General features: G+C 31.7%; 1 protein-coding gene across 1 annotated transcript; it reads left to right on the forward strand.

The window, feature by feature from the left end:
• The first annotated feature begins 77 nt into the window (after positions 1-77).
• Positions 78-10140, forward strand: LOC147071705 (zinc metalloproteinase nas-4-like). Its single transcript, XM_085946881.1, has 7 exons — positions 78-253; positions 578-675; positions 2103-2300; positions 5256-5365; positions 6952-7156; positions 8962-9098; positions 9968-10140. Exons 1-7 carry the CDS (start codon positions 204-206, stop codon positions 10052-10054), a joined length of 885 nt encoding a protein of 294 aa, XP_085803007.1. The 5' UTR covers positions 78-203; the 3' UTR covers positions 10055-10140.
• Positions 10141-11735: the final 1595 nt, after the last annotated feature.

Raw genomic sequence — 11735 nt, forward strand, 5'->3', positions numbered from 1 at the left:
CCGGTAGGAAATCTCATTTTTAGAATCTGGCCCGGCTGCTGAAAAGGTTGGCCACCCATGATCTAATTTAATATATTGTCTATCCATTTTGTATGGGTAATAATATGTCTCTGAGAGTCTCGTAAATTTCCAAACGAATAAACGATTCCATAATCATTGAACTACAGATTTGAGTCATACTCTCCTCGATTTGTCTTGAATGAATGAATCTAAACCGACCAAATTATCTTCTCATCCTCAGTCATAAGATAAGGTAGGTACCGACAAAGAAGAAGATAAATACATTATTTTATTATTCTTAAAAATTAACAAATAATCTCTTTCTGAGGTATCACAGTAATATTCCTTCGGTGGGCAAGCATTTAAAAAACCAGATTTTTATCACACTAAAGAAAATCTCTCAATCAAAATAAAATCATTTACGAGCTGACAATTAATTTCGTTATAATTATAAATAAAACGACTTAACCTCAATTAATATTGTCCTCCAGAATAATATTATAATATATGATACTATTATCAGCTAAATGCTTTATCAAAGTATGAGTTTTAAATCTATTATACTTCTGGTTCTTAGTGTAACCTTTGTACTTGGAGGAGTGATCACAAGAACCTCAAAAGAAGTTGAAGAGTTCAAAATCTTGTTGGAAAAAAGTGAGCGTGGTATTCCTCAGGGTAAGTGGATAATAACATATTCTGTTTTGAATGACGTTACTTTTTTTAAGTGAACAATTTTTTTTCATCTAATTTCTCTGCAATTTATTATTATTTAAGGAAGTTAATAGGGAAGAAGGTATAATTTGTTTTTGTTTATTTGTTTCTTTATTCAACTTTATCAATTACAGTGGCAAAACTCCCATGCATAATAGATTATGTAAATATATTGCGTCATCACCGGGATTGATCCTTCGAACTTTGTAGTATCCTTAACCTATTTCGTCATAAGTTCTTTAAATACTCAACCCAAACTCATTCAAAATATATTATTACACATACACCTCTCTCTTTTTACATATTATAATACGTGTGTTTTTTCAGCTTTATACACAACATGCATAATTAATTCCACGCAGTGTTACGCTACTCTTATTTTACAACGTTTTTATTAGGTCGTATTCTTATTTATCCGGTGGTTTTTTGTCCGGTACAAATCTTGCAATCGATTTTTAATTAACTTCCCGACTAGCTAGACATTTGAAACTTTTAGAATATATCAAAACACGATGCCAATGCATTTTTTTTTAATTTTTTAGCCATCTTTAAGTAGAATTAAATTCATTTTCAGTTAATTCTGTTTTGTATGGAAAGTTATTTCGGAAGAAATCCGTATTCCAATCCACTATTATTGGTTGATAGGAAATATTAATATATATGTGTGTTACTATGGAAATCAATATGAGTGTCAAAATGACAGTTCAGTATTATTTCTATCAAATACATTTTTTTTTGATCGTTTAAGGCGAATTCTTCACTGAGCCTTTTTTAAAGAGGCACCTAGCGGAAACATACGAAGCTTGCATTTTGAGACATTTTTTTGACAATTTACTATTTCAACTGTATTAATGAATAAATATGTATCTGAAAACATTAAAAAGAAAAATATTTTTTATTTTAAGTCAAAGATAAACTTACAATTGTAAAAAAATGTAATAAAATATGAATTTGTTGAATCGGACCGCACCCTATTATTACATATATTTGATGGTCATATTTATTATTAAAATTTAGTTTATTAAGTTTTCTAAGCATCATCTAAGAGATTTTTGATAGTTTTAATATTTTTTATATCTATTTTAAAAAACATAGATTTTTATAAAAAAATATAAATGTGTGTAACTTGAAATCCTTTTTATTTATATCAAATTTTATTTATGTATGGTCCTTATATTGAAGCTTGATTTGAGCACGTACATATATTGTTTTTAATTTGTGTATGAGTCAGAGTATAGACCTAATAGGTTGAGCAAGTGGCTGACATCTATTTCTCGTAAACACAAAGTCTGTTAATACAAACCTCCACTCTGTGGAGGCCCGTATGATTTTATTAGGATAGGACATGATCGAGAGATCATAGTGAGCATTAATTACATATTTATTTATAGACCCTTTTAACGCGGAAATCAATGATGCTCAAGGTGAATGGGAACGAAGTGGAAAATTTGAAGGAGACATTATTCTGACGGAAGTTCAGAAAGAGAATTTGATACAACAATTTTCTGGTAGAAGAAATGCCATGACCAGTGATGCAGACAAGTGGGTCAACGGAACCGTGTTGTATGAAATTAATCTCGATGACTTTGGTAAGTTAAAATATTTTTAGTCGCCCATTGTTATATATATTTTTTATTATTATATAATATTTAAGACAAAATTATACTATCATCGATTAGATTTAAAAAAAAAAAAAACCCTAAAATACGCACGGGTCTTATTTTGACGCCAAATAATGACATGACAGATGAAAAGAACAAATAAAAAATAGCGTTGCTGTCATTCGCATTAATTACATACTGGGAGAATAGTTACTAATTTCGTGAATATTATCTATATATTGTGGTGGTTCCATAAAATAATTAGTAATATTATGTAAAGAATAAAAAAGATTAATTGGAAGGTTTTAGAAGACATTCAGGACATACGACTTTATTAATTATTAATTGTAGAAATAATAGTTGTACATACGAGTAGATACATAAAACATTTTTCTAGACAGTGCTAAAACAATTATGGGATTAGATATAAACTATATAGGAGGACTATAGACAATCTTTTTCTGTTGTTTTACCGTAAAACCCCCTAACTTCGCCAGGTTTTTTAACAGAAAGTCGTTTTGCCACCAAAATATCCACCAATATGAAGTCTTATAGATCTTATGAAATGTACAATGATAGTGTTTAATTTTATTTATATTGAAGTAATACCCTTTTCATACTAAATAATACAATAAATCACTATTTTTTATATAGACGAAGTTACGGCACGATTCCCTAACTTCGCCCAATGTGTTTTAGTAGGTACAATAAAAAAATATTGTCTATGGATACTCACGAAATCTATTAAAAAATAGCCTTAAGCAAATTCAGGTCTTATGCTTGAGACAATTTGACATATTTTAAAGAAATATCTACGTTGGCGAAGATAGGAATCACTTCAATGACTGTTTCATACAACCTACCAATTTACGCTAGGGCTGCCAAAACCCAAAGCATTATAGTATCATTTTTATGTGTTGATTTACATAGTAAATTTTTAATAAAGGAAATATGAGAAAAATTGTTAACTGGTGATTCAAAGTGATGAATAGTTTTTAGTCTAAAAACAATAAAAATAAAAAAAACACATTTATTTCAAGAAAATCGTTTTTTTGTGACAACCCTAAAGCCAGGGGAAGTGTAGGAACTAGGAACAAGTAGTTCAAAAAACATAGCCTGACATTGCATACTCAAATAATTGATGTTTTATTATAAATATCGGAAATCGCACGTTACATTTGGCAAGCAGACTATATCACTATATTATATTAAAAATATGAAGAACCTACCTCTACAAGATTCGTAGAAATCAGCAAAAGTTCAGAGGTATTCCGAAAAAATCTCTTCAAACCGGACTCGAAAAAACGGTACTAACACAAACACGGCGAAAATAATGGCGGTTTGAAAATTGTGTGGTGACAGGACGAATATTATCTTTAAAATCGCCTCAGTGACTTAAAGTGGTGCAATAGGTAGTAAAAACATGAGTTTTTAGTGTTTAATTGATTTAGGTGAAGTTAGGGACACTTGGCAAAGTTAGGGGGTTTTACGGTACTTGAGGCGACGCACGTTCCTGAATTATTATATTATTATTATAGATGTTACACCGAATGTGCGAAATTGACTATTACATGAAATGGCCAAAATTTTGGCTAATTCATGTAACAGTCAAGCCTGTTGCCTTATTCATGAATTGGGTAAATTTTCTGCTAGGTACATGAATTCGCCAGGGTATGGAATTCTTGAACTGTCAACATGACAGAAGAAAAATTAAATTTAATACGGATGGTTTTATTAGTTATAATTGGACATAATATAATATTATTATTATTAGGTTAGGTTAGGTTAGGTTAGGTTAGGCTTGGTTTTGTAATTCTGAATTAAAGTATTCAACTGAATGTCCATTTTGAGGTTAGCTATCAAGTGTCAACAAACTATCACAAACATTCAATCGACCAAGCACGAATCAAATCACGAAAATACTTTTCAATAAAATTCTTCCTTTATCATATTGTAATTCTAGATTTCTTTGCGCATAGTAAATAGATATGAAAGTCATTGCAGTTACATATTGATTGGTATATTTTTATATTATAATCAATGACATTTGTTTAGTTTGATTAGTTGCAAAAAATACCACCGGAGCGCGATCATAGATAATATATGTACATTTTGACCAATGCACGAGCATTTTGATACATTTAGTTTAGTTGCAAAAAATACCACCGTAGCGCTACTATATAATTTGTCCAAGACATGAACTAGACAGAAAAATTACTGCCGAATTCACGCACTCTCCATATATTTTGTCTAATTCATGAATAAGGTAACGGGCTTGCATTTTTCATGATTTAGGCAAAATCTTGCCCATTTCATGTACTATTCAATTTTGCACAATCGGCGTAACATAGACACCAATATAAAGATCTTAAAATTAACAAAAATTTTGATTTTTTTTTTTCATACTTCTTTGGATAGGTTTTGCAAACTTTATTATTAAAGTCAATAACAATAAAAATCAGTACATATTATGTTAATAGTTTTGCTTGTAATAATGTCATCATGATAGAGCTCATTGGCGCAAATCCAGTGAATGTGGGTTCGAGTCATACTGGACTTCAAAAAGATTTTTTATAGTTTTCAAATTATGAATGTTGCTTCAAATATAGTTTTATATATTTTTTTTATACTATTTCGAGGCTTGGTCGTTCTTGATTTCTACGATTCATCGTACAATATAATTTTTAAGAGCGATTGTAGGACGACATCGATTAAAAAACGCATCTCGAATTCAGGAACACCTTAGTAGGAACAAAGCTTGTGTATTATCGATGCGATACAATAGTTAGATTGTGTTTCCGGTAAATAAATATGTGGGCCTTTAGATTTCATGAGTTGTGGATGCCAATATTTGCAATATTATTTCATCAATTTTTATAACTTGCAGTATTTTTTACGGGCCCCTTGTATAGAAAATCTAATAATAAATACCTACCCTTTCAGATCCATTTCAAGTTGGTGCGATTCTAACAGCGATGAATTATATTTCGAATGTGTCCTGCATCAAATTTCAAATAAAGTCTGATTCCGACCCTGACTACATCCTTATTCAGGTAAAGTTCTTAAATCATTAATAATTGATTTATTTTATTTGATGCGTATATTAAAAATAGCAGTGCATTGATGCACAACCTATTTGATATAAAGGTCGATTTATCGATTTTCTAATTGTTCATGGACCACCGTGGGTAAAAGTGTTGAAAAATAATCTAATATTATACTAGACCAGGGATGGCGAACCTATGGCACGCGAGATGATTTTGCTTGGCACGCGAATGTTTTATTTTAAAGAGAAAAAAAAATACCTAAAAAATACAAAAGAGTTTTACAAATAAATTTAATAATAATGACGACATAGCCATTCTTCGGTTTTTAATATTATTTTTACGAATAATATTTACCTATCGATGCGCAAACAGAAACAATGAAATGCGTAAATGACAGATCGCATTTTATAAAATATAGCATGCAAATACGACAAATTTCAAGAATAAGCATTACGTTTGTAAAATTAATGTAAATATATACTTATATAGGTCGGTCCTTAGGCTTTATGCATCACACATAATATTATCGCACTGACCTCATCAGGCGACGGGAGAAGCCATGCCGTGAAGTTCTCATTTTGATCGATTTACAATGCTTGAGACCAATCAGGCAATTAAAAATGAAAATATTCAATCAACACACCTGATGAAATTTATCGACAGTCATTCAAATACAAACAGCTGATTGCTTGCTATTTAGTCTCAAATATAATCGCTAAAAATGGAAGAGAAAAACACAAATATATGAAGAAAGCGTGGTTAAAATGTTTCCACGATCCTTTGAACATGGAAAAAATTATTCAAAGAATAAAAGATATAAAAAGACTAGAAACACGGCGAAAGGTAGAATCTCAAGAACTCAATTGTAATTTTCCAACTTTCTTAACAGAATTCTTAAAAATATATTTTTTCATTTTTCCCTATGAAAAACTACTCGGCACGTCAGACAGTCGAAAAATCATATTTGGGAAATTTGGGCACGCGTACGTAAAAAGTTAGCCAACCCTGTACTAGACCAAATATAAATTTTATTATTTTTAATTTAATAGTTAAGATACTTCAATCACTCTCCACTCTGCGTTACATGCAAAAAACAATCTCAACAAATAAAAAACAGCACTATATGGTTTTGAAGGTGATATTTGGTGATAAAGTATTTGTCTTTATGGGTTGCGAGTTGTGTATCACTGTTCTAAATAACTCATCATTAGTGATTGAAAAATATAAGGTCCCTGTCCAGTTTATCACAGACTATGTAGATATCTGATTTGATAAGATAACGAATAAAAGCATGCTAAAAGGTTTTTCATTATTTTTTTATTAATAAATCCTGGAAAAAATATGTTCTAAAATCTCGTGTAGGTATAATATGTGTAGGTACCCTGCAACAGGGTAGCTTTACTAAAGGAAATGAGGAACTATCGTGTGGTGATTGATAATGTACAACGTTTGATTACAGAGGAAAATTAAGAAGAAAATGTATTTTGTAAAAATATTCTGTACCATGTGCCATAACAACTTACCGATAATGAATAAATTTCGATTGCAAAGCCGAATATCATATTAAACAATGTGCTTAATTTTCAATACAGGGAAACCCCTATGGCTGTTATTCAAAAATTGGTAAAACTGGGGGCGTCCAGATCCTCAACCTGACTCCAAACACTCCTGGAAAGGGATGCTTATATTTTGGAACAATACTCCATGAGTTGAACCACGCTCTCGGCTTCTACCACATGCATAGCACCTATAACAGAGATGAATTCGTTAAAATCGTTTGGGAAAAGGTTCAAACAGGTAAATAAATGTAAAGTATTTTTAATAAACAGTACTTATATATCTTTTATTTAGTTAACTGTCAATTCATGGTGTAACTGCATTGTAGTGTTGTTTGATTTAATAAAACGCAATTTTTTTTGTAGTACTTATTCCACTCTAATAAATAAATTTGGACCGGTTTCGTCCGCCTCAGAGGGACATTTTCAACTGAAAACATATTCACAAAATCAAAAGCGACAGAAATAATATAAAAATAGGTACATATAATTATCCGTCCAATAATACCTCCCCAATAACAACTTAATTTAAAATCAATGAGGTTGGACATTAATATTTCATACTACATCAGGGGCAAATTATTCTAAAATATTACAAAACACAAAATATGAAACAATCAACACTTACAATAACATTAATATCAAAAAAATATTTATGATTAGTCAAAATTTACAATAAAAAATAAAATAAACAATATTATCACTTTAAATAAGATCGAATACAAATACAACCGATATTTCTATTATACTATTTGACTCATATTTCTGACTATTATTTAAAGTGGAATAAGTACTACAAAAAAAATTTGCGTTTTATTGAATCAAACAACAAAACAGTATATATTACAATACAATAAATTTTAACGACATAGGCGAGTTTCAGATGTCCATGAAAACGTTGACGAGTTCAAATGTGGCATATTATTGGGACATTGGCGCAGATGGAAGTGCTCGGAAAAATTGTAAAGCTTTTCAGAGACTTAAAGAGAGGGCCTGAGCAGTGGAACTCAGAGGGGAAGAGGCAATACACATATTATACAGGCAGGTCTTGCGTTGCATAGGGGTGGCAAATGAAGGCACGAATACAAATAATATTACAATTAGAAAGTATCGACATCTTAGTTTAAAAAATATGAATGGACCAACTGGAAAAGAGAAGCTCTAGACAGAGACGCCTGGAGGATGGTTGTGCAGTCGGCCATGGACCTAAATGGACCTTAGCGCCAGTTTCATCATCAATCAATCAATCAATCAAAAGATAACCTAATTACTGTATTGTAATACATACTTTAATGGCGGTTTATCACATAGATAATATTTTTACAAGAGTCACACCTGTCATCGCCACAGACCTCTAAAACCACCAGTGTTTTAGAATAGATTTCGTGGAAATTCTCTTATGGTGTGCATGCCAATTTAATGATGGACAGTTTTCTACGTTAGTTTATGGGCGGCACTTTGCCTAGAGACGTGACTGCAAGTCACAGTCAAGGCCTCGGTAAAATCATATATTATAATATTATATATAATTATATGTATATGAGCTTAGAGTAGCACAGCGTGGTATGGGGAGGTGCATGCTGGAATGAGTCGATAAGGAAACAGACAAGGGTTTGAGAAGTAATAGAATTTGCTTAAAACCTCTAATGGAAATGGGCTTGACACATAGCTCGACAAATCTAGTCATCCAGTGGTACAAAACGTCAAAGTGCTAGATGCCGTTTGATCGATGAAATGGATAATTTCTGCGGAAGCACGTGGCAATGCAACGCACAGGACTGAGAGAAGTATAATCAGCTTGGAGAGGCGTTCATCTAGCAGTGGATAGATTCAGGCTGATGATAAAAGATATGAAGGGTACTTACTAAATGGAAATTAACTTTTTGGTTAAATTATCATCTGAGTTTTAAGTTGAGACTTTTAGATCCGACATCCGAATTCTATAAAGCTGATTGATTTATTAATTCTTTTTATTAGTCGGGATCTCATGTCAGAGCATCAATTATTATAGGTACTTTAATATTGTGATAATCGACTTATTTTCAGGAGCTACTGAACAATTCTTGAAATATTCATCTGTCATCGTATCAAATTTGGGAGTGCCGTATGACTTTGGAAGCGTGATGCACTATTCAGAATATGCTTTCAGCGTTGATGGAAACAAAACTATTGTACCTCTCCAGGTTTGTATTCATTTACTTCTTAAATAATATTGCTAACAACTCCGTAATATCATGCGTACCGATATGTGTGAATGTAAAACCTTGGTAATGGAGGAAACCAAAAATGATAATCAGGGAATGAACAAAACCTTCAGCTTTACGTTAGTTCGTTTCATACGTAATATAGAAAACATAGAATGGAATCTAAGACGTGCAAAATAAGAATTTTTCTTTTTTTTACAATGGCCCAAATCGAGCAATGATCTCCTCTATTAATTTATTGTCATTGTATCAAATAATCGCCGTTCATGCCAACATGCCAAGCAGTCTTACACTTGAGTGTTAAACGAGGAATATTTTTGAAACCCGCAGAGACGATCTACCTACAGCCGAAATAACTTAATAGTATTTCCTAACCTTTTACACCTGCAGACCATTAAAAATAGGATAATAATTTCTGGGACCGTTAACGCAGAAAAAACTATTAATAATATTATAGTATTTTGTTAATTCTTTTAAAAATCTTTTATTATAATAGATACATTGCAAACACGATCAACAATTTATCATGAAAGTTTTATTATTATTTGATTAGTAATTAGAAACCGACCATTAAACAAATTATTAGTACTTCTAGAAATTTGAGAAACTTGGTTTTAAAAAAAAATGCCAAATCTGTTGCTGCATCTTTGCTAAAATTGTTAATAATCATAGTTTCAGTGAGATAGATAATAAAGGATATGTAAGTCACCAGGAAAGTGAAAGACTTGAGTTTTAGTATGTTTGTTTCTGGAGGTTTTCTAAATCACGTTTTTTTCTATTACTGTGCCAGTTAGACTTTTTTGATCTTCGTTTCGATGATATTTATTTTGAAAATGATATTTTTTCAGCCGACGACTGATACTATCGGGCACCGCAATGAGATGTCCGAAGGGGATATCAAAAAATTGAACCTGCTTTATCAATGCAATATGTAATGAATAAATAATACACTAAACAGTTTGAATTGGACCATAATGGTCTAACTAAAGCAAAGTAACTAAATAAATCAATTACGATATATAAGTCATATTTCTTTCATTTGAAATAACCATGTATCCCATGCAATATCTAGTTCTTCTTCTTCGATGGCGCTACAGCTCAAGTCGAGCCCTGGCTTCCTCCACCGCCATCCTCCAGCCGGAACGGTCCTCCGCACGTCTTTTCCAGTTCCTGATTTAAAAGGAAAAGCAAAAGTAAAGTAACAAAGTAAAGCAAAGTAACTAAATAAATCAATTACGATATAATATAATTCATGTTTCTTTCATTTTAAATAACTATGTATCCCATGCGATATCTAGTTATTATTTCTAAAAGGAACATCCAGCCATTACCGGTACTTCTGCTAGGCCTTATAGTCCACGTCACTTAGAATCATAATTATGACTGTAAACATTAATATGTGATTCTAACATTGTCCTTAATACGTACTTTCAATATCATATTAAAGGAATCATTTTGTCACCAATATAATAACATGTCAATTAAAAATCTTCAAATTCAAACACCCAAGTGAAGCATCACTGCACGATTTAGCGATAGATTAGGCTGAGATCTCATATTATGCACTATCAAAACAGGCAGTGATCTACCACACCCTCACATTTTCATTATGTTATTTAAACAAACGTACATCTGTGGGTGAGGATACTGCGGCTCTACAAATTAAGTAACGCCGGTCTTTCACCATCAGAAAGAACTCAATTTCTTATACATCGTGCAGGATACATCGTGGGCTTCGTTTGATCACTCATTAGAGTGATCAAACGATTTTTCTGCTGTGCAAAGTGCCTACTGCACGACTATGGATTCCAATCCCGGGATCCCGAGCTATTTTCGATACCTATGAATCCCGGGATTGATTTTTTTTATCAATTTTTATGGAAAATAAAATATAACAGAAAAATACTTTTAATAACAAATAACTACATTAGAAATAAACTGAGTTTGAATGAAGTTTGATTTATACCCATGTGTAAGTTTCCGATTGCCGAAATTAATAAAAATGAGAAAGATTGAAAAAAGCAATGCTTAACAAGTAATTCCACCATGATCTCATACGTTTAACGGCAGTTTCATATTTGGCTGACTAATTAGATTTATGAAGCAGAAAGGCCATAAGTACACCATGATTTGCTTTACTATTTTAAATCTCGGTAACCCATTCATTGAGTATTTACTATCAGAAACAGCAATCTCATATTAAATTCACATTATTATTTTTATTACAATATTATTTACTGCATTAAACTTGTATATTTCCAAGATTGAACGTATACAATATTAACAATAATTATACTAGATTTATTTTTGCCCGATTTTATCAATGTTATTTATTAATATAAAAATTTTATATTATTAATGGAAAAAAATGCCAATTCCGGGATTGAAGTTAAAGTCCCTCCACCAAACCCGCCCCGTACCACCCTCAGTCTTAATCGAGAATATCACGGGACCCATCAATTGGTGATGTGAAGCATCTAAGAATTGGCCTGGGAGTGTCCTGGGAGAAGATGCCCAAGACTTAGATTGCTACGCTCAAAGTGAGCTCTGACTGAGTTTACTCTAATGCAAAGTGCCAGGGAGGGAAAAAGCACATGGAAATTACTAAAAAGAAAA

Source organism: Rhyacophila brunnea, unplaced genomic scaffold, assembly GCF_057557595.1.
Source record: "Rhyacophila brunnea isolate RB1 unplaced genomic scaffold, BYU_Rbru_1.0 scaffold_2, whole genome shotgun sequence".
In the NCBI taxonomy this organism is placed as follows: Eukaryota; Metazoa; Arthropoda; class Insecta; order Trichoptera; family Rhyacophilidae; genus Rhyacophila; species Rhyacophila brunnea.

Excerpts from the sequence above, each read along its gene's own strand:
- LOC147071705 (XM_085946881.1), top strand. The coding sequence starts at position 204 with ATGAATCTAAACCGACCAAATTATCTTCTCATCCTCAGTCATAAGATA. Across the intron at positions 254-577 it reads ATCCTCAGTCATAAGATAAG|TGTAACCTTTGTACTTGGAG; the intron begins GTAGGTACCGAC and ends TCTGGTTCTTAG. Across the intron at positions 2,301-5,255 it reads AATTAATCTCGATGACTTTG|ATCCATTTCAAGTTGGTGCG; the intron begins GTAAGTTAAAAT and ends CTACCCTTTCAG.